Below are 23,161 nucleotides of genomic sequence, written 5' to 3'. Positions count from 1 at the left end.
TCCATGTAGTAAGTCGTGAGGGGGTGACACCATGAGTTACCCGCACCGGGTGACACCAACCCTAGTGACGCCACTGAAGGTCGAACCGCTGAAGAACAGCTGCCGAGACCGCAACAAGAGCACAGTGCTGGCGGTCTTCCGACCGCAGTATAATGAGTGGACTGGGAGGTCTGTGGTAAGGCTGAGGTGGTCCTGTGGCAGTGCAACGCAATAACATATTTTAGAGAATGTACTGTACAGAAATGCAGCAAAAGCGATGTGTGTCTTTGTTCACCCACCAGCTGTTCTTCAATTACATGTGTTTTATTCTCTGTTCCTGACCAGGAAGAGGTATGTCACAAGAGTGAAGCAGACAGTGATGCCGATGAGCTCAGTGGTGCTCTGCACTCCTCAAGCAGGCAGTTGAATCATCCCTGCGCACTCTTTACTCAGTGCTAACAATCAGTAAAGTGTTCAGAGTAACCCATGACAACAAGGCACAGAAGCATTCAAGGACAGGAGAATGATGTAAAATCCTTTTTGAAGATTTATTTTACAGTTTCGGCCACCGGTCTTCCATAAACAAAATACATATGCATACAGCGAAAATAAGAATCAAATAGTTACAATTTGTCTGATTCGTCACTCAGCGAAAATGAAGTTTTTGAAAAAGACATGAAGCAGGTTGCGGTTTGTGTGCAGACCAAGGAAGAGGGCTGACAGGGAGGAAAGGAGAATGAGATAATAAGGAAGAGCGAGAAGGATTTTGTCTTTACTTATAAGGAGCCCTGAGCCACTTAAAAGATGTCTCCAACTTTCTTTGTTTCCAAAAAGTCGCCTCGCTTAATCCAATCCAAAAAGAATCCCACTCTTAAAAGGATCTCATCGCTTTCTTGCACTATGAGCTAGAGCTATAATCTCTACCCACTCATCATATCTCAGAGGACAGCTCTTCATTAAAATATATTTATTTTCTTCCAAACCATCTGTTTAATGTACTTCTTAGCCATGGCATCTTCTCTTCCACCTTTGGTACCGAGATATTGGCTGCTTTACGTCTTCTTTTCTCCTGCTTTTCCTTAAACCTCTCCTTTGCTTTCTCCATACTAAGTTCGAAGTTTCTGCTCAGCTGGCTTTCTTCCGCTTCTGAATGTTTCAGGTACTCCTCTTTTTGTTTCCTCACATGCATATGCACATCGGCTTCTCCTTTCTGTCCATTCTCTTTTTCTAGTTGTTCTTGATACTGCTTCATAAGTGCCTCTTCTCTGGTCTGCATTTCTGCTATCAGTCTCCTTAGATCCTCTTCATGCTGCTCTATAAGTTTTCCCACCTCCTTTTGAAATTCCTCTTGGTAGTGTTTTTTCAGCTCTATCTCCTTCTGTTTCACTATCTTCTCTGCTTGGATGTACATCTCATTGGTGTAACACCGGCCATCATTGCACTTCACCATTCCATCAATCTTTGCAATCAGCTCAGATACTTGATTTTGACTTTCTTCTCCTTGGAGCCTGTTGTTGAAGGCACAGTATCGGCCTTCACACATCTCGATCAGCTCCTGTAGGTCTGTTTGATCTTTGCTAATTTGCTCTTCTATGGTTACCATTTCATGCTCTAGATCATCTTTTCTGGTGAACAACACAACCATGTATTTCATCGCCTCCTTTCCAAATATATCTTGGATCTTCTCGACGGCGTCCTTTTCTTCTGGGGTGTAACGGCCAGCCTGCAGGACTAGCACGATAGCGTGAGGTCCAGGGGAGGACACCGCAACACATTTTGCAATCTCATGGGCAGTTTCTTCATGACACAGCTTTGTGTCAAACAAGCCAGGGGTGTCCACAATGACAATCTTTCGCTTCTTAATGTACACCTCTTTTCTGGCACAAACCGTTGTAACGGAATTTGTCGATGAGTGAGACGGAAACCCTTTCTGGCCGATGAGAGTATTACCAGTGGCACTTTTCCCAGATCCGGTTTTACCAACAAGGACAATTCTGAGTTCTGACTTCCTACTGTACAACTCTTTATCTGTATCATCTGTTGAAGACAGAATTAAAAAAAAATGAGCATACTTTGATAGTGTTGATAGAGTAACTTTTTGTACAAATGTAATATGGCGCACAATTAGACAACCAACTCCTATACCATTCATAGAAACTATGGGGCAGATTGATGTTAGACTTGCGCCACTTTTACGCCGCCGTTGCGTCACTTTTGTGATGCAGCGGCGGCGTAAACCCTGCGCCACGTTGCGCCCCATTTACATCGTGACGCATCTATGGAGATGCGTTACGGTGTAAAGCCCTGCGCCACATTAAACCTGCGTCAGGTTTAATGTATGCAGGGTGGGCGTTCCATCGGAAAAAGCCTCGGAAAAGTGACGCAGTGAAATATACAAGATTTCACTCAGTCACTTTTCCGACGCTGCTGCGTCAAAACCTTGCGCCTGCTTGAAGCAGGTGTAAGGCATGACGCAGCATGTTAGGTATGGGCAGCCCCTAAACATTGCTGGAGTTGCGTCGTGCTTGCAGCAATGCGCCGCCCTTACGCCATCAGATGCGTCACGCATCTGTTTATCCTTGCGCCACGATGCGCTGCATTGTAAATGCGGCGCATCTGTGGTGGCGCAAGGGTAAACTTGCGTGACACACCTTTCCTGGCGCATCCCTGCTGATTTGCAGGGATGCGCCAGAAAACATAAATCTGCCCCATTGATATTTGAAAATTTGTGCCTGTTAAGAGCTCAGTACATTGAAATTAGAGATTGAAATATTGGTTAGTCTCATTTTGATGGAAATATCTACACGATTCCTGGGAATCAGAATTTCCACAAATATTTCTGCGTGACAGACAACAGGCATAATGTTTTTCCGAAAAAACAAACCTTTGAACAAAGCTTTCAACATTCTTTAAAATACAGTGTGAGTACCACAGCATCTATCCTGCCTGAATTCCAGTACATTGACGAGGTTCTCAGAGAACATTGGAGCGCATAGAGTAGCAGCCTCAGAGCACTTCCTCTGTTTCCAGCTCCCGGAGTATTCTTTTCCCCATGATTCACAGAACTTGAACCCTATAGCTTCAGCCAACTCAGACTGAGTGTTTGCTTTATACTTTAGGCATGACTTAGATATTGGCAGGACTACCCAGGCAACTCTGAGCCCTCCTCTCTCACCTGCCCAGGCCTCTTAAGGGCTTGCTGGGTGAACCCCAAAACCTTCACCTCCATTTTGTGAGTTGTCGTTTCCCTGTGCCCCAGATTGCAGTAAACCAAAGACCAGGCGGTGTTAAGGAGGCTGACTAGTGCTGTCTCTTTCCTAAAATGTAAAAAGCGATTTTTCCTTACCCATGATTGCATCATTTTTTCGAACTGTTTTTGCTTGTGATTGTTACAGCTTAAAAATTGTAGTTTTAACTTGCCCGTGGTTGCATAATTTATCACCTGTTTGTGTTTAAACTTGTGGTTTTTACTTGCCCTTGACTGTTTTCATTTATCCTGTTGAATTGTGGGATTAGCAGTCCAAAATCTGTATTTTTTCCCCCTCATTCCCCGTGACTATCTGTTTTTCCCTCCTAATTTCTCCCTTGCACTGGGCTCGGACCTGTATGTAAAGCAATCCACCCCCAGCTCCCATTTTGGTTAGCAAGTGAGTGAAACCAGACCCCACCTTCTACCCCCCTAGCAACAGGGATATTCTACATCAGAGAGGAAACAGAGGGTGCTCTGAGACAGCAGTAATCTGCTGTGAGCTGTTTAAGCTGTGTTTTATAGGGATTGTGTACTCGTTTTTTGGCTAGGAGAGTGAATAAAGTTTTATAAAAACAGTATTGTTAGAAGACAACATTTGTTTGTGTGGATTGAGCCTGTCTGTCTCCTAGGAGATTCTGAATATAGGAGCAGCTTCCAACTCCCTGGCCAGCAAACCTTGACTGAGGTCGCAGGGACCTTATATAGTCTGCTATTGGATGGTACATGTGTGTAATGATTGGTGGTTGCATCTGGTGTTTCTATTGGATTAGGGTTAGTGTTCTTATTGGTTGGTTATATGAGGGTTTTGATTGGTTCCTGGGTCAGTGATTCTATTGATGTATGGCTTTGTGTTAGTGATCTGATTGGTGGATAGGTTTAGGGTTTTGGACTGGTTCCTGGGGCTAGGCTTTTTATTGGGCGTAGAGCTTAGGGTTTCCTATGTGATTGGTAGCGCAGTCTAGGGTTGGGACTAGGGCTACAGTTAGGCTTTCTACTGGATATAGGGCTTAGAGTTTTGTGTGTGATTGGTTGCAGAGTCGAAGGTTGGGACTAGGCCATAGGGTTATGCTTTCTATTGGATGCAGAGCTTAGGGATTCCTGTGTGATTGGTTGCTGGGAACAGGGTTGGGACTAGGGTTGGTATTTATGTTTTCCATTAGACGTAGGGTTTAAGGTTTTGAGCCTGATTAGGTGCTTGGACTCGGGCTGTGAATGTTTGTAAGGGCTTTATCTCCTATTGGTTCTAGGGTTTAGGGCTAGTGTTGTGATTGGTTAGGATAAGGGCTAGGGTTCCCATTGGCTGAGGGGGTCACCTGATTACTAGGTCTATATAAGGGCAGGGTTTAAGGCGTTTCAGCCTGGGAGTCGAGGCTAAGGGTGGAGAGGACAAGGGTGAGTACCTGTTTGGGCCTATTCAAGACTGGTCGGGACCAGGGCCAGAATGCTGCCCATTTTCTCATTCAGTAATACCCACCCTACACCATCCACATCTAAAAACAGAGTAACATACTCAAACCCAAATGCACTCCACACATTTCCTACAAAGCAACCCTATGCACAAATCATTATACCAGCACACACTACAAAACCACTCAAACCATGCCTATATACCCTTCTATCCCAGCTACGATGCATTTCCACCATCACCTACAAAAAGTACACAACTCTATCCTATACCACTAACCAATCCACTCATCACTAACACAACTAAAATCCATACTATACTTAACTACAACCCATCCAGACACACACTCCCCAGTCTAATTACTCCTAACAGACCCCCTTTTATCACTAGCAAACCTATATTCAGCCTTCCATCATTTGTCCAACCACAACCCTCTTCTTCCCTCTACCACAATAACACAACAAAACAACACTTACACACCACAGCACCACACATTTTAACTCTTTCAGCAAACAAGTCCAAGACTTAACTCGACTTTATCCCCTCCTACACACAACATACATTCTACTCACAAACACATCCCTACCCCCTTTACCTTACAAATTCTACTTGAAAACAATATTATACAAACAAATCCATCTCATCAACAAATACATCAGCACCTCTTTTCACTACTCCTCAAAAACAAAATATATCACGCACACCAGCACGACAAAATCTCTCAAGCGCAACACATCATAATACTTACAGTCACAAAATACAATCATACACCCACCTTTCAAACTACATAAATGAACAAACTACAGTGCCAATCTTTCTCTCTTCCATCACACCTAACACACATAGGGCAACACAGCAACTCTCTTCTAACCGTCTCTCATCCATTGGACAATATAGAACCTTACTACATGACCCAGATGCTGCACCACCACCATTAACTCATACAACTTCTGCCCTAAATGCACACAAACAATATAAGCAATGTGCCACACATCACCACTTTGCTTCTCCATGTCTACTGCACAACAAGGTTACACCACGAAAACAACACAGCACACCAACTCACTCTCAAACACTCTCTCTACCACCTACACACACAGACCCATCAAAATGCCTTCTTAGCCTGCTGGACAAGGACCACATTACAGAACAGCTACATGATTGCTCTCATAATACAGCTAATACCAGCACTAAAAACACACCTGCTACAAGCCCACACAATACTGATCACTCTTCTACAAAACAAAGTCTCACTGTCACCAAAGCAAATTCTCTAAATTATCTATTAATAAAAGCTTGAGCGCTCTCTAAAAACAAACATCACATCTATGACCTTCTCACTGATGCAAAACCAGACATAGTATTCATCACTGAATCATGGTTGGGAGATGATACGACTCCAGTCCTGCATGACGATCACCCAAAATTGTATAGGCAAAAAAGGAGGTGGCCTAGCTGTTGTGTTCAGGCAAACATTACATATCACTAAAGTTGACTACATCTCCATAAAGAATTGTGAGGCTCCTCTCACCAGATGCAATCCTACACCGTCTTCCTCCTATAACTTCCTGCTCCTTTACAGACCTCCACCTAGCAAGGCGACATTCTCAGGCACACTTCTAGACACAGTTTTAACCCTGATAACAAATAACAATACACTCCAACCAACCTATGCGTTCTGGGTGACCTCAACATTTGGCTTGACAAACCCAATATGCCCAATCCGAAAACAATAATCACTGCCCTAGACGCACTGAAGCTGCATAAGATCGTCCACAAACCCACACACATAGCTGGACACATCCTAGATGTAACTTTTGCTAATACTGAACTAGTTACCTTTCAAACTATAACTCCAGTCATATGGTCATATCACCATTTGCTTGCTTTCCAACATAAAACAACACTAAGCTACTCACCTAAAACTACCTTACATGCATCCACCTATTGACCATGGAACAAATTCAATTTGGAACTCTTAGAAACACAACTAACATCCAGTATAGATCTGGAAATAATAAATTCTATAAAAAACGATATGAGTGGCTACAGGAAGCATTTGATATCATGATACCACTCAAAACCACACAACAGAACAAAAGAAAACAAGCACCTTGGAGAAATACAGTGATAAAAGACATACAACAACAAATTAGAAAGCTGCAACATGCCTGGCTCTAAACAAATGCCGAACAAGACAAATTTCCCCTACAGAAAGTTAATAGATTATAAAAGTCAGCTATCAAAAAAGCAAATAAAAGGTACCATTGAGACAGAATCCAAAATGCTAAATGTGCAAATAAAGAATTCTATAAAATACTCATTACATTTTGCTAACAAAATTGCCTAGAAGGAACTCATCCCATTACTCAAGATTTTACAGATAAACTGGAAAATCATTACATGGACAAAGGAGACGCATTGAACTCATACTCAAAACAGAGACAAAGCACCAGAACTAACCCTTTTACAACAATCCAAAAATACTCTAACCCAGCCTCTCCCTTACTTACAACACATTTCACACAATGAATTTAAGGACTTGATCAAAGCAAGCAGGCCTGCCGGCAGCCCTTCTGACCCGTGTCCACTGCAAACTTTCAAGACAATTCTCCTAACAACCTCTGCTGCCACACCAGTAAGAAGAATCATCAATGATTCCTTAACCACCGGAATATTTCCAGAAGAACTCAAAAAGTCATACATGCAACCTTTACTGAAGTAACCAAAGTTGGACCCGCTGTACCTTGACAAGTGCAGACCCATTACAAATGGATCTTTCCTGGGCAAACTGATAGAAAGAGCAGCATTCGCCCAGATGTCATAATTCATTGACGAGAATGCCATACATTTAGACTTCCAAACAGGACTCCGCCCAGAAAGAGGCACAGAATCTGCCCTCCTTACCATCTGGAATGACCTGAAGAACACAGTTGACTGCAACTGGGTGGCTGCGCTACTCCTCTTGGACCTCTTGACTGCCTTTGATATGGTTGAACATGACACTCTGATACAAAGACTCTATGAAGCCGGCATAGAGGGGACTGCTCTAGACTGGATCGCGTCCTACCTTTGAAACAGAACTGATGTCATCCATCCCCACCCTTCTCGTCCAAACCGTACTTCATAAAAGCAGGGGTCCCTCAAGGCTCTATCATCTCGCCCATGCTTTTCAAAATCTACATGAAGTCATAACTGGTCCTGATCAATCAATTGCATGCTTCCAAAATGGAAATACTCAAGTGTGGCAATTGGAAACATTATGACCCGCTTGCTGCCTGGCCTGACAAACTGGGATCACTGCCTAAAGCATCGAAGGAAGTAAGAAACCTCGGAATTACAATGGACTCCAAGCTATCGATGAATGTCTAAGTGGACACACTAGCTTTGTTGCTATAATAACTCTGCCACAAATCTTACCCCATTTGGGATTTCCACACAAGGTCAAAGCTACCATCTCCCTTGTTCTGCCCAACCTCGATTACACCGATAGCCTCTACCATGGATCACCTTTGACAACCATGAAAAGACTACAAAGGATTCAGAACCCGGCTGCCACACTACTCTTGCATATCAAACCGCGAGACCACATCTCCCCTGCCTTGAAAGCCCTGCATTGGTTACCGGTTGCCAGAAGATCCACGTTCAAGCTGCTTTGTATCACCCACAAAGCGATACATGGAATAAGACCACTCTTCATCAGGAATAAAATCACCAAACGCGTTCAACAAAGGAACCTCCACTCAGGAGTGGCACCTCGCCTCAAAATCCCAAGATACAAAAAAAAACATGGGTGGCACCTCCTTCTCTGTTCAAGCAGCCAAACTATGGAACTCTTTACCCCCAACATAAGATCCCCGGACAACCACCTTATCAATAAATCTAATGCCAAAATGGATTTAAACAACCAGGAAGTGACTGATTACTTTTTACTCACAAAATGTAGTCCAACCTCCCCAAATCAAGTGGCGTCTATTCTTTTAGCTGCCAAATCTGGCTCTCCAGACCCATGTCCCCCTAGGATTTTAAAGCTTGCAAATCTGCATATTGCTTCTCATCTTTTATAAGTGTTTAATCAAATGTTCCTGCAAGGGTCATTTCCTATGCTTTGGAAACAAGCTTGTATTCTTCCTTTTAATAAAAAAAAACAACTCTTGAAACTAGCGATCCTGCCAACTATCTTTCTATCTCAAGACTTCCTTTGCCAACTAAAATTGTAAAAAAAATAATCAATGCAGAGCTATCCACCTTTATTCTTGAGAATCAGCTTTTAGGCCCTCGTCAGTCTGGGGTTAAAGCGAGCTACAGTACGGTACTGCACTGATTAAAACCACCAAAGAGATAAGAATGGCACTGGATGGCAGAGGTCAGCAGCCCTTATTTTATTGAACCTATCCGCGACGTTCGACACCTTGGACCACGGTTTATTTGTCCACCGTCTGAATGCCATGGGAGTTAAAGGTAAAGCTCTTACTTTATTAATATCCTTCCTACCAGAGAGATCCCAAACTCTGAATCTTGGTCAGTTTAAATCCTCACCCTTTATTCTGCCATGCGTGGTTCCTCAGGGCTCTTCATTAAGCCCAACGATTTTTAATATCTACGTCTCAGAACTTGCCCCTTCAATTAAAAGTTTCATTCTAAATCCTACAACCTATGCTGATGTCACCCAATTGGTTGTATCAGCTGTGGATAATGATGTCAACTACTCTTTAAGATTATATGACTGCATGACTAGACACTGCCTAAAACTGAACTCGAGTAAAACAGAGGGTATACTGTTTGGTAATCTCTCTCCAGCATGGTTTTCTGCCTGATGGCCTGACAGCCTGGGCTCACCTCTCCTCCCGGTGACTAAAGCCAAAAACCTAGGTTTTATCATGGACGATAAGCTCAGCTATGAGGCCCAGGTGTCTAAGGTAGTGTCCTCCTCATTTTATATCATTAGAACATTGGGATTTTTTTTCCCTTTTTTCCCCAAAAATACTAGGAAGACTGTTGTCTCCTCACTAATTATGTCAAAGCTGGACTATTATAATGGCTTATATATGAACCTCCAGGTAAAATTACTTAGGAAACTCCAGGCGGTGCAAAATGCAGCAGCCACACTGACTCTGGATATTTCCAAATATCAGCTGATATCCGAAGGCATTCGGGGACTTCATGGGCTCCCGATGCGACAGCTAATTAAATTTGAGGTGCTCTATGTGGCCCATAAAGCCTTGCACAGAAAAGGACTGAAATTTCTATGGAAGGTTTGTAATTAGCATACCCCAAACAGACATCTTCGATCAGCTAATGCTAGATTGATTACCACCACAAGAGTCAGAAAAGTGAACAGGGGAGGAAGGAGCTTCATTAACAGCACAGCCAGACTGTGGAACTCTCTTCCATTACATCTTAGGACCATACCCACCCTTCTTGCTTTCAGAAAGGAACTCAAAACTTGGCTGTTTAGCAATTAGTAATACCCCGTCTCAGTATGCTTATGTTTCTGCAAGCGCCAAGACACCTATGGGTAAACATGCACTTCATAAGTCTCGATAACATAACATAACATTACCTTCAGAGAACTACTCAAGCGTTGTCTCTTCCCCACATAAACACCATATGCAAACAGAAATATACAGCATATCCCTCTGTATATAAGCATTTATTTGTACTATAGATATGTACCTATATATGTGTATTGCTTTGTATAAACATGTAGAATAATTATGTTAAAAAAACAACATTTTTATGTACAACACTTGAAATCCAGAGTTTATCTAATGCATCTTTAATCTACATATCCTTACTGTCTTTATGCATCTATATACCTTCCATGTACTTGGATCCATATATTTATTACTTTTCTGCTAAAAAAGCATATCCAATGCACTACCCTATTTCTCATCCTATACCTCTCTCAATATATCTTCTACCTCAATTCTCTGACTCATCCTAAACCTCTTTCTACTACTGTTTCCAATGCACTACCACTGTACTGTAAGTAAAGATTTCATTGTGTATAGTTAATTAAAACCTTTACAATTTTGTATTAAAAATCATCAGTTTTGTCAAAACTTTCCTATTTACAAGCAGAAATCATTTGTTCTTAATACACAAACATTTTAACCTAGTGTATTGACTCCCAATTTGGCACAATTTAACTACCAATTATGCATAAGTCAGCTAGCCGTTTCTCATTTTTGGTGTGCAACACTCTTGATGCAATCTTTTAATTGTTCAATTCTTTGCACTAAACTTAAAAATTAGCAATATACCTCTAAGCCCAAGAAAAATGTAAACTATATACAGGTTACTACTGGGTATTAATCATCCTCGTTGTCATAATTAAATGACTAGTGCAAAAAATGCAAAGACATGTATCATAACGAAGTGTCTAAAATTGGCCTAACAATGAAGGCAGTAAACGTGAAAAATTGTGTGCTACATGCTTATAGGAGTCAGGTAAACACTAAAAAAAAAAAAAATGAAAAATTATATACAAGTTAGTACTCAGTATTAATCGTCCTCAATTTCATAGCTGAATTTGTGTGCAAAAATACAAATGTAAACTAGATAATGCAGATCCCCAATTTCATGACTATAAACATGTGCAAAAATGCAGGTATGAACTATATACAAGTAAATGCCATATATTAATGATCCTCAATTTCATGGCTTGAATCGTGTCCAAAAATACAAATGTGCTTGTCACTAAGACAATGACAATATCTAAAGTCGACATAGCGCTAATGGCATTAAAACATGTAATATAATATATGGCATGGTTGTTGATATCTAGATAATTAATCATCCTCAAAATCCTAGCTCTAATTATGCACTATGGTTCCATACTGAGCCTTTATATCCACCACCAGAATACCAAATGTGCAAAGTATACAGATGCGATGTGTAGCGGTCATATGCTGAGAGACACTAAAGTGACCACTATTTGTTTGATTTTTGTAGCAATGTGCTAACTTTTTGCAAAAATCTGGCAGCCCTGCATGAGATCCGGAGCAACTGGCTATTTAGTAATGACATTAGAGCCAGTCGGCATGATGTAATTTGAAGAGAGCGGAATGTACAAAGTAAATAATGCCGTCTCAAATTATTCACAGCTGGGCTAATGCACAAAAAGTGTATGAGTGTTTCTTCCGCCTGATCGCATTGCTTCACTGCATTGTTGACCATGTTTGTTTCTATATTTCCCACCCTATATCTATATCAATATATATTCTACATCCACTCTCTCACTCCTCCCAAACCCCATACCACTTCTATGATCCCCAAAATAACCCTTTCTAAACTCTCCCCTACTCTACCACTCCTTGCATCATCTGACACCTCTTTTACTATGCCGATCCCCAAAACAAGCGTTTCTAAACTCTTCCCTCTGATTCCTCCCCTGCCCATCCCTTTCTACTCATCCCAAGCCTCCTCCTACTGCTAAGACGTCCAAAACAAAAAAACAAAAAAAAAATCCTTCACTCTTCTATCCCTCCACTATCCTTTTCAATCAAAATAACAGACTAACATGTTCACTGTTCAAATTTCATATTTCACTATACTAATTCATCACTAATCCTTTTTCTCTCTTCCATCCCGCCGCTACCCTTCTCAATCCAAATAACTGAATCACATATCCACCTCTCAAATTACTTTCGAATTTCACTATACTAATTCAACACTAATCCTTTATGCGTTCCAGAGTAGCGTGCTACTCTCTTTAAAAGTGCTTCAACACCCCATCAGGGGCAACAAGTGGTATATAAAGGCAAACCTTTTTTCCTCTTCTATCCCTCAACTACCCGTCTCAATCCAAATAACTGATTAACATATCCACCACTCAAATTACTTTCATATTTCACTATACTAATTCAACACTAATTCTTTATGGGTTCTGGAGTAGCGTGCTACTCGCCGAAAAAGCGATTCAACAACTTGTCTGGGGTAGTAAGCGCTAAATAAATGCAATTGCAATTACAATACAATAGCTTCGCCACTCTGCGGTGGAGTTTCCAAGTACTCTGTCAAGCTGACGGAATCCTGCCTACTCTATTTAGATGCATAAAGGCTGAATCTCCATCCGCGTTGACAGAGTGTTTACCGTCGTGTACGTGGCTCACTACTGCCGGAGGGGCAGACTCCTATGCTGGTGAATAGTACTCCATTGCCATCGGGGTGGCAGGGTAGCGCCAAGCATATCTAGATTACACAGTTGTGCTGATGGTGTCCTAGCAGTGGTTTCCCGATGGAGGGATTCTGTCATGAAACGCGGTCAACAATGTACCATTAATGTGGCCTTTGGATGAATGCCAGTATAACACACCATATGCCTCTTGCCTAATTACTTTCACCTACATACCATCCTATTAAACACACTACATTTGAGACCATGATCTTTTGCCACTCCACTGCACCATGACATTTGAAAGTAGTAATTTGCTCAGTAAGTTAGCTTATTTGTAAGCGTTTTCCCTGTTTCTTGTCCCTTTTTTCTTCTTTCATTTATTCCCTTGTGGTTAAATAATTATATTTGTTATATTTATTTGAATAATGGCACTGAGGAGAAATCCCAGTTTTAGAGAGGGTGAATTGTCAGTCATGGTGAATGAAATCATCAGAGTAGCGCCATAATTGTTTGGATCCCAAGTCAAAAATTCAACCATATCTCAGTAAAGGCAAATGTGGTCTAGAATAATTGACAGAGTGAATGCTGTAGCAAACAACTTGCACACAGGAGGAAGTTAGGAAGAGGTAGAACAGCCTGCTGAGGAGAGTGTGTTTCCTGGCCTCCAAGCTTCACCTTGAGGCCCAGAAGACTGGTAGTGGTTCTCCCAGCCGCCCATTACAACTCTTTTCCTGGAGGAGAAGGTCTTGCCATTCCTACACCATGAAGGCTTGACAGAAATCCCTGGTGGAGTGGAGAGTGGCAAACTAGACTTTTAAATGTGTCACTAAATCTAAATGTGCTGTTTGCTTTGAAGTTAGCTGTTGCTAAAGTGTTCAGCACATTTATTTTAACACAGAAACCTACATATTTCAGTAATATCTTATTTGGCTTGTTTGTTTCAATGTATTGTGGTGCATGTAAGATAACCGGTTTCAATCTCTATTATGTTGCACATGAGCTATGGTTTAGTCTAGTCTCCAAGATTTATAAAGCGCATAGCTGCCCAACAGGGCTTCCCAACGCTAAGATATTATGTTATCCAAGCAAGAGTGTTTTTAGCATTTTTCAGAAAGAAAGCTCATATTTCGTCATCCTTATCTGTAAAGGAAGGACATTCCACAGCCTATGAACAATGACTGCAAAGGAGTGGCCACCAGCTCTGGCTTTTTTTAATTTAGGAACAACAAGATGTAGAATATCATAGATGTTGTGAAGGCTAATGGTGTATCAGAAGGTTCTGGATCAGTGTTGATCCTTTTGTGATGTATCCTCTTTTGTACCGGCAGTCAGAGCAGAGTGGTTCTGACTGCTGTCATTGGCGGTAAACTAGGGATGTCCTGCACTGTGCATCTGCCACATTTTGTGTCATTTGCTGTCTTTTAATAACTGATTTTGGGTTGCCCAGGTATAAGGAATTTCCGTAGTCAAGGCGGGACATAATTAGGCCTTGTACTATGATTCTACATGAAGTGTCTGGCAAGCACCTCAGAAATCTCCTGAGATTGCGAAGAAAGTCAAAATAAGTGGCCATTAATTTCTTCGTTTTGGTTGCCATGGTGAGTCCCTCATCGATCCAGATCCCAAGACTTTTCACCTCTTATTTAGGGGTGGGATTACAGTACATGCATATCGACCAGTTTAGGTATAACCACTGCGCTGGATTTTTTCCTGCTACCAGCACCTCTGTTTTGCCTCCATTTAGTTTGTGGCTGTTGGCAGCCATCCAGTTTAGTGCATTATTCAGGCACTTGTCCAGGAGAATGGAGATAGTATCCATCTCAATCAAAAGACTTATAATAATTTGGGTGATGTCCGCATTGGAAAAAAGAAGTATAGCCATATTTTTTGTTAATCTCTGCCAAAGGGCTTACATAAGTGTTAAAAAGTGTTGGGCTGCGAGAAGGGCCTTGTGGTACCCCACAATCCCAGGAGAAGATATTAGATTGTTTATCCTCATCAATAACTTGTAGGGTTCTATTTTGAAGAAAGGCTGCTAACCACTTTAGTGTTGTTTCAGAGATTCCTGCTTGTGCCATTCTCTTGATAAGTGTAAAATGAGAAACCGTTTTAAAAAGCGTCACTCATTTCCAGGAGAACGAGGTCTGCCAATCCTCCATTATCCAGGATAGCTCTTATGTCTTCAGAGGCAGCTAGGAGTGCTGTTTCAGTACAGTTTCCTGTTTTGAATCCAATTTGGGAGGGGTAGAAAAATATTTATCTCCTCTAAATAGCTGTCCAAAGCTTTATTTACATTTTTTTCCAGGACTTTGCTGGGGCCTGGCAATAGGAAAATCGGGAAGTAATTTTCAGTTAACAGGGGAATAGCGTGTGTTTTTTTAATTGAGGCTTTACTATAGTATGTTTTTATGCTACAGGTACAGTACCTGACTTAAGAGAGAAATGAAACATATAAGTAAGGGTGCGATTAATTTACCTCCCGTTAATATCTTGGGGGCTGAGTCGATGGGTGATCCTGATCTGAGGGGAGAGAGAATCTCTGCAGTTTCTCCAAACGTTATCAATGGGAATGTACACAGTTTCCGCTGAATTGGCTTGTCTGTCAGTGTAGTTTTTTCATCTCCTCCCAGGGTTTGAGGGATATTGTTGACTGTTTCTGGGAAAACAATTAGCTAATTCTTTGCAGCGTTCATATGATGGCTCTGGGATATTGGTGTTTTTAGGAGTGGTTATTATATTGTTTACTATTTTATACAGTTCTTTTGGTGAATGTGGAGCCTTCTCAATTTCATCTGCAAAATATCTAGTTCTGAAATCCCTATTAGCACAGTGGTGACTGCTGACTGCTTTCTTATAGGAGAGTTTCATAGTCACATCATAGTTATTTCTAATATCTTAGATCTTTTTTTCAATTGTAGGAGGTCATAAACTAGGGAGCTTTCCCTCCTGTACTGGATGCCTTCTGTGATTGAGCAGGCAGCACCATGCTAAGAGTGTTCTGTATCCATTTTTCAAAGATGCTATATCTATTGTCTAGATCTCCTAAGCCCGGGATAGTATCTGCAAGTACAATTTCCCAGTTTGATGGATTCAGCTTGGACCAGTTGCATCTGGCCTTATAGAGTTTGGTGGCTGGATTATTATGTATGTTCAGATGGAAAGGTATTAATTGATGGTCAGAGCATATAATCTTGATAAGGACCCTTACAATCAAATCCGGTAAGTTAGAAAAGATGTGATCTAGTAGGTGCCCTTGATTGTGGGTGGGAGAGTCAAGCCGCAGCGTAAGCTGAATGGCTTCAAGATCTGAATTAAAAAATTTAATTGTGTCACTTTTCTTCTTGACAAGGTGTAAATTAAGGTGTCACAAAACAGAAAAAGTTAGATTTTAAACTGTATTCTGCAGCAACGGTACTTGTGTTTGCAAACCAAATAACATATATGTGTTTCATACAGTATATGTCTGTTCTCTTTTTACTGCTGATGTTCACTAGGTATTTTCAACTTAAAATGTTGCAAGTGTTGTGACTGTTTCATTGAAATAACTACAACTAACATGATGACTTGCTTCTGTTTATGAAACTAACAATTGAATTGATTTGAGTTTTTTTATAAAGTGCAAACAAATATCCTGAGGGGTCTTGGCGCTGAGTAACAAGATAATCAACAGACCACAGCTATTATTTAATAAAAAGCCATGTTTTTAGAGACATGCAGAAGCTCAAAGGGGAGGAAGCAGTTTTTATTACCAGGGAAAGCAAATTCAAGTTCTGAGTGGTACCAGCCACAAAGCTCCTACCTCCCCAACATGAACGTTTATAAGATGGCACCACCAAATTTCTAGCTGAGCTGGAACTAAGAGTCCTCTCAGGAACAAACCCTCAGAAATTTTCTCTTAGAAAAGCTGGACTTAGGCCCTGAAGCATGTTGCAAGTAATACAAAGAGCTCTGATTATTATCCTCCTGTGAACAGGGAGCCGGTGTGGACTCACTAAAGCTTGGGAGGCAGAATGGAATCGCAGGATTTTCATCAACATCCTAGCCGCTGAGTTTTGAAGAATCTGAAGGTTTTTTAGGGGAAACCGTTTGCAGATTTAGATACAATCCATTGCAGCAGTCCAGTCTAGCAAGCACAAGCACCAGTACATCTGTTTACAACAGATTAGGAGGAAGAAACTGAGCAATGTTACTAATCATTCAGAGCAAAGAAAAGGAGGTGGAAATAACCTAATTTATTTGATTCTTTTATGCAAGCCTGTCGTCAAGCAGTATTCCCAGATTTGTCACCTTTTTTACTGGCACTGGAAGCAGACCTAATTTGTCTGGCCACCATGAGGGGTTTCAGAAAGAGATGTTGTTTCCCCCCCAAAAAATCTCTGTTTTTGAGGAGTTCAACTTGAGGCAGTCGCCATCCATGCATAAGCTTACCGCCCTCATACAATCAAGGAAGATTTCATTTGGATATCGGCCTTTCCTAGAAAGAAAGACAAAGATCCATGTCTCATCAGCAACAACCCAAAAAATTTCACCACAGCCGTTAGAGGGTTAAATAATTGCTAAAGCGGATTGAACTTAACGATGAATCCTTGGGCACACAATACAGTAAAAAAAGGATAGGGGGAATAAATATCCACACTGACACCATTTGGACTCTCTTAGTCGAGAAGGATCTAAATAGAGACAAAGCAACACCACCAATCCCCAGGCCTTCCAACTGGTCAATCAGAAGATCATGGTTGACCGTGTCAAAGGCCACGGTCAGGTCCAGTAAGATGAGGGCCGCATTGCCCCCTATATCAACTGTAGCCCTGATCATCTCAGTGGACACAATAAGGGCTGATTCTGTAGAGAGTCCTTTGCAGAACCCAAATTGGGAATCATCCAACAGATGCTTATTATCCAGAAAAGCTGATAAGAGTTATTTTCCTTCTCAGTCAGCTTAGCTGGAAATGGCAGTCTAGAGACTGGTCTATAGCTTTCCGGATCTAAGATATTCAGGTTGTATTTCTTAAGCAGTGGAAGAATTGCCGCAGATCTCCAAACATTAGGTAAATGTCAGTCCTAAACACAGCATTGAAAAAAGTTGTAAGGAGAGAGGCCCTCCACCCTGGAAGTCCATAGGCACAGCGTTGCCAAAGCAGAAGTATTTTCTTACAAATTGTGAACAGTATGTTTATATGTTTGTTTTGTTTTGTAATGTTTGCTCACAAGTGTTTCTTTCTTTTTACCAATGTTTTTAACGATTAGCCATGCTTTCTCACAATAGAGTAGTACGATGTGCTCCAAGGTGTCACATTGAATACAAGCACTAATTATGAATTTTACTACTAAGGGCACCAACAAAAACTATAGAGGAACGCATTGATTTCAGCACTGCACTCGGTTTGGACCTGCCCACATGAAAGGTGGGCAGGCAATATGTACTAATCTCTTTAACACTTTATCTCCTTGAACAGGTTCTACGAGTCTGATTTCAACCTTATGTATTTAATTTTTGGTGCTCACACATTAGGGGCATCTGTTCTTTATTATATTATTTCTTTAGTATAGGATTGTTTCTCTCACGGAGTGGTACCCATGGGGCTGGTCCCCATGTGGTCCTGAAGAAGAGGTTTAGGGGACAACTCGAAACATGTCGACCAAATACTAGGGACAGTATACACATAACAGTTACACTCCTCCCTACTATTAACCCCTTTATATCCATACCAACTATGAGCAGGAATAAATTAATTGCTCACTAGCTAGGTATTTTTATCATCACCATCACCACTTCCCCATACACTACACTACACATTTCTTTCACAAAAAGTGCTCCTACGTAGTTCCGCAAGTTGCAGCACGCCCCAGACATTAGCTGTCTGGGATGGCCCCAATGATGAAGCATGTCACCTAGGGGCAACCCTTGGTGAGTGAGGGGACTCAAGAAGAGAATTTTCTCTTCTTAGATTCAGGGCATTGTTTCGCACATTTTGCAGAAGCCCTTCCCTTTGGTTAGGTTCTCTGATCTGTCATTTACAGATTTTTTAATAACCTTCCTGCACATAAACAATCTTTGAACAAATATGACATTTTGTAACTTCCATGTGTGCTGCATTAAGGCAGCACACATAGAAGTGACAAAACGGCATTTAAAGATTGTTTATGTGCAGGAAGGGACACCTTCCTACACATCAACAATCTTCCCCTGAACGCAGACACCCTTGCACTATGGTGCAAGGGTGCCTGCGGTGGTGCTAAGCTGCTAAACTTAGCGCCAGCACAGGGGGAAAAACAAGGCTCCACCATATTCTTGTAAATATGGTGCAGCCTTGCGTTTCTGAAGTCGCAGAGTGAGGCGTTAGGCCATGATGGCTAATGCCTCACTCTGCCACTTCTTTGTACATTTGTTCCAAAACAAAAAAACTGGCATTATGTCAATAAGTGTTTCTGTGTAAGGGTTGTTATGATTCTCTAAATGGAAGTTGAAATCATTCAGAAGTGTAGAATTCTATGTAAGTAGGGAAGTCTCCAGAAGAGGACCAATGGCATCAAGAAAGTGGGCTCTAGGTCCCGGTGGCCAATACAACAGGAGTCCATTGAGTGACTGAGTTTTGGTAAGCTCCAATTTAAATATCAAGCCTTCATACTTCAAGTTGGGGGGGAAGTGAACATTTAGGAAAACCAAAAGCTCCTCTCCTTTTTTATCCTCTCAGTCCTGCCAGTGGATAGTGTAAACAGGTAGGACTACTGTGGTCAGCCCCGGTTTCTGTCACAAAAATTATATCTATCTGATATGTATCAACTAATTCAGCGACTTCAAGATGATGCTTAACTAAAGACCTGGCATTGATCAATGCACATTTATTGTTAATACCGGAGTTGAGGAAAATGCCTGTCAAACCCAAATCCAAGGGAGCAGATGCCAACACCACCTCATGAGTATCCAGATAAATAAATGTCATATTAAATGCTTGGCAGGTATCCCCTAAATGATCAGAGTCAGCCGGGCAAGATTTGGAGCAAGTATGCCTGTTAACTAGTGGATTTAAAGCCAACAGGGCCTCCCTCGAGAATCTCCTGTGCGCCCAGTCCTTGTTGTTCAACCAGCCAGGGGGACAGGAAATATGTAGCACAATTTAATACATTTTCTTCATGTTTTTTGATAAATTTGCATCATTCATTTAATTCAGTATGTGGCCTAGTCTGCCAATGGGTCTTCCAGCCAGTAGGCCCAGTATTAGGCATAGGTGCATGATATAACTGTTTCAGTGATGTCTGTTGAATTAAAACATCATTTAGACTATGGATGGCACTGGATTAAATTATAAAATGTGTTTTTTTGGGGTGTTTCACATTTCCTTTTCTGCAAACAGTGTATAGGTGGGGTAATATGTTTGAAGCCTTTTGAGGATGAGTGTTGTTATAATTTATTTTAGCCCACTTAGATTTTGTTTTTGGCATTGTTGAATTAATGCTGTTTTCTACTATGTTACCAACTGCCATGTCTCCTCTCTTTGTCTGGCCAGTGAGTGAGTGTCATTGCCATAGGCCACGATTTGTCTTTGTTCCCCATGCCATGGGGCCAGGGCCATTTGTTTTATATAATCAGTGTCCATAGACCTGTATGTGTTATTTGTTTTTCATGCCTCCTCATTGTTGTTGTTTGACCATGCGACTGGTGGCCATTTTGTGTAGGTGGCCAGTGTGCTTTTGTCATAGGCATGTTCTTAGTTGTGTCAATGCCTCTTTGCTGGCTGTTGTGAGGATGAGATATCAGTTTAATAACATGCTTGAGGATAATTTCACTTATTGTTATTCTTTTATATTTATTTGTTTATTTTAGTATTTGTAATTTATTTTTTAATTTTAATTTCGTTTTTAATTAAAAAACTTTATTCTAAATTAATTTTTCTTGTTTTGCCTCGGTCGATTCGTCATCCATCCATCCATTCATCTATTTACCATAGGTGCACAGCCACGCAACAACATTTTGGTTTTTAAGGTATATAGTAATTCAATTTCCACCTGGACACCCTGCCTGTAGGGGCACTTTAGAGTAGATATTAGCATCATTCATTTGTGTAACAATGATGATTATTCCATTACCCACTAGACCACATTGTCTGCCAAATGCGCACACTAACCCGCATTTTTTAAACAATTGCTATTCCATTTACCCATTCAGTTCCCTGAGTGGCACAGGTTTCTCCTTTATTCTGAGGGGCAATTATGGAATGGTGGTGTGGTTTGATTTTAAAGTGGTTACCTAAGTTAACAAAACAACCACACTAATATTGCTGTTGCCTGTACTAATTCAAACTGCAAACAATGCCACGTACTGCCAAACAGAAAGCCAGTGCAGTCACACGTCGGTCCAATTTCTCCATCTTGTGTAGCTTGGTACAACTGCCAACTGAGAGCTTTAAGATGGCCCCAAAGACAGATGCTTCAAAGAAAATGGTCAGTGAGAAGAAGCAGCTTCCCACAAGTGGCATGTCGCCCCAATCTTTGTTGGACCACCATGTCATGTGCCTGCTGCACCAACTTCTAGGGAGCAAGCTGAGAGCAGCACTCCTGCATCAACAGCATCACACCAACCTAAGCCAGAACGATGTCTGTCAGTGAGGAAGCCACTGCCATCAAGTCAGCACCAATGAGTAGTAACTTTGAATTGGAAATGTCCCATTTGCAAAGTAGTACGCAATTGTTTCAGGAAACAGAGCAATATGAACAGCAGCCCGCAGCCAGCAATAGCACATTTTCCTGATGTTGTATCAGACCATGAGGTTGAGCTTCCTTCTAAGCAAGATTCTCTTCTTTTAGAATCATTGTTTCCCATATCTCCAGCAAGCAAAACGAAGGGTACTATTCAACCATCTTCTCAAAGCACCTCTTCTCATGAAGATGATAGGGACATGGAGTTGACCCCGGCAGAGTCAAGGAGAAAACAGGAGAGGCAAGAAAAGAAGAAAAGTTCCCAAAAGACTTGATCTTATGGAAGGGGATGATGAGGAGGATGAACACGACGAGGCAGTAATTGTGAAAGAAGACTTAGAGGAGTCGGACATTGCTAGTCAACCTGCTCTGAAGTATGTGGCACATTCAGCACCGCCAGCTTCCATATTTGCAGAGGCCCAGCTGAGACCTACACCAACCACTATATCAGGAGAAGCATTCACTGCAGACTGGCAATTGACGACACGCCCACCTACCTCCAGTTCTTCTTGAGGCAGTGGCAGTAGCAGAGTTAAAAAGCACTTCTATGCAGTTTGGAATTTTTTTTACGGTTAACAAAGAGGGGTAGCACATTGCAATATGCAGCATTTGCAACACAAATGTTCCTCAAGGTAACCCTATGGCACATTATGGTACTGGAGTACAAATACCCCTTATGAAAAAACACCACACAATCAAGTGGGAGGAGAACTTTAAGAAAATTGCTGAACGTTGTCATGGTGGTGAGGAGAGCCAGAGACCATCAGATACAAGTCCAATCATGGTGGGAGGCGATGATGAGGAAGACGAGGGTGAAATCTTCACCGAAAGCAGCCATGTCCCCAGCAGTGAGCCAGCAGCATCCTCTACCGCTGCAACTTCACAATTGCATAAGACTCAGAGAGAGTGAGACAGAGACACAGCAGCATACAGTGACTGCCTCACCACAACGCACGTTGATTCCACCACCACCACCATCAAATTCTTGAAAGATGCCTGTGTCAGTGACCCCAGAAAAGAAGAAAATCCAGACTACTATTACAGGCATGTTTAGGCAGCAGGAGCCCTATGAGCGGAACCACTGAGCCTCACAATTGTACAATAGGAAGCAGGCACAAATGTTAGCCCTGGACCTCCTCTTTTTTCTTTTGTGGAAGGAGTGGGATTCTTGAACATTTGTGGCAGCCATCTGGCTCAAATGAAAGGTAACATGTCGGACCTATTTTGCCAGAGTTGCTGTTCCACTGCTGCATCATGAAGTGCTGCAGTTGGCTGGACAAGCTTTACAGCAAAGTGTTGTTCACACTGTCCACCTGATGACAGACATGTGGACCAGTTGTCAGGTGTTAGACCTGGCACCATTGTCGTGGGTCTCCCTTCCATTTTTTTGCTGTTGCCTCATGTGTTTTTGCTGGTGTTAGATGCTTTGGGCACTATGCCACTGCTGTCCAGTGCCACAGTGAAAGTGCTCCCTACTGTAAATGAATGTATTGATTAGTGATTCCATGATTGACTGATTTGGATTACTTGTCAGACCCTAGTATAGTGCACTGAGTATGCCATGGGCTTGTAAATCCAAATGCTGCTCGTGGTCTTGCAGCACTAATTGTTGTGCCACCCACAGAAGCAGCCTTGTAAAATGTGTCTAAGGTCTGCCATTGCAGAGCCTGCGTGCAGTCTGGTACTGTCATGCTGACTAGGCAAGTGC

General features: G+C 41.7%; 1 protein-coding gene across 2 annotated transcripts in view; it reads right to left on the bottom strand.

Annotated features, from left to right (window-relative positions):
• Positions 1-508: 508 nt before the first annotated feature.
• The window catches only part of LOC146796140 (GTPase IMAP family member 7-like), a 97,607-nt gene continuing 74,954 nt past the window's right edge, over positions 509-23,161 (bottom strand). For both annotated transcript variants that reach the window (XM_085630179.1, XM_085630178.1), the window contains exon 5: positions 509-2,016. In XM_085630179.1, the coding sequence (XP_085486305.1) occupies positions 947-2,016 (1,070 nt within the window). In that variant the 3' untranslated portion in view covers positions 509-946. The remainder of the gene's footprint in view (positions 2,017-23,161) is intronic.

Source organism: Triturus cristatus, chromosome 10 (genome assembly GCF_964204655.1).
Source record: "Triturus cristatus chromosome 10, aTriCri1.1, whole genome shotgun sequence".
Classification (NCBI taxonomy): domain Eukaryota; kingdom Metazoa; phylum Chordata; class Amphibia; order Caudata; family Salamandridae; genus Triturus; species Triturus cristatus.
Note: the sequence above shows the minus strand (reverse complement) of the source record. Positions and strands in the feature narration are given on the sequence as shown.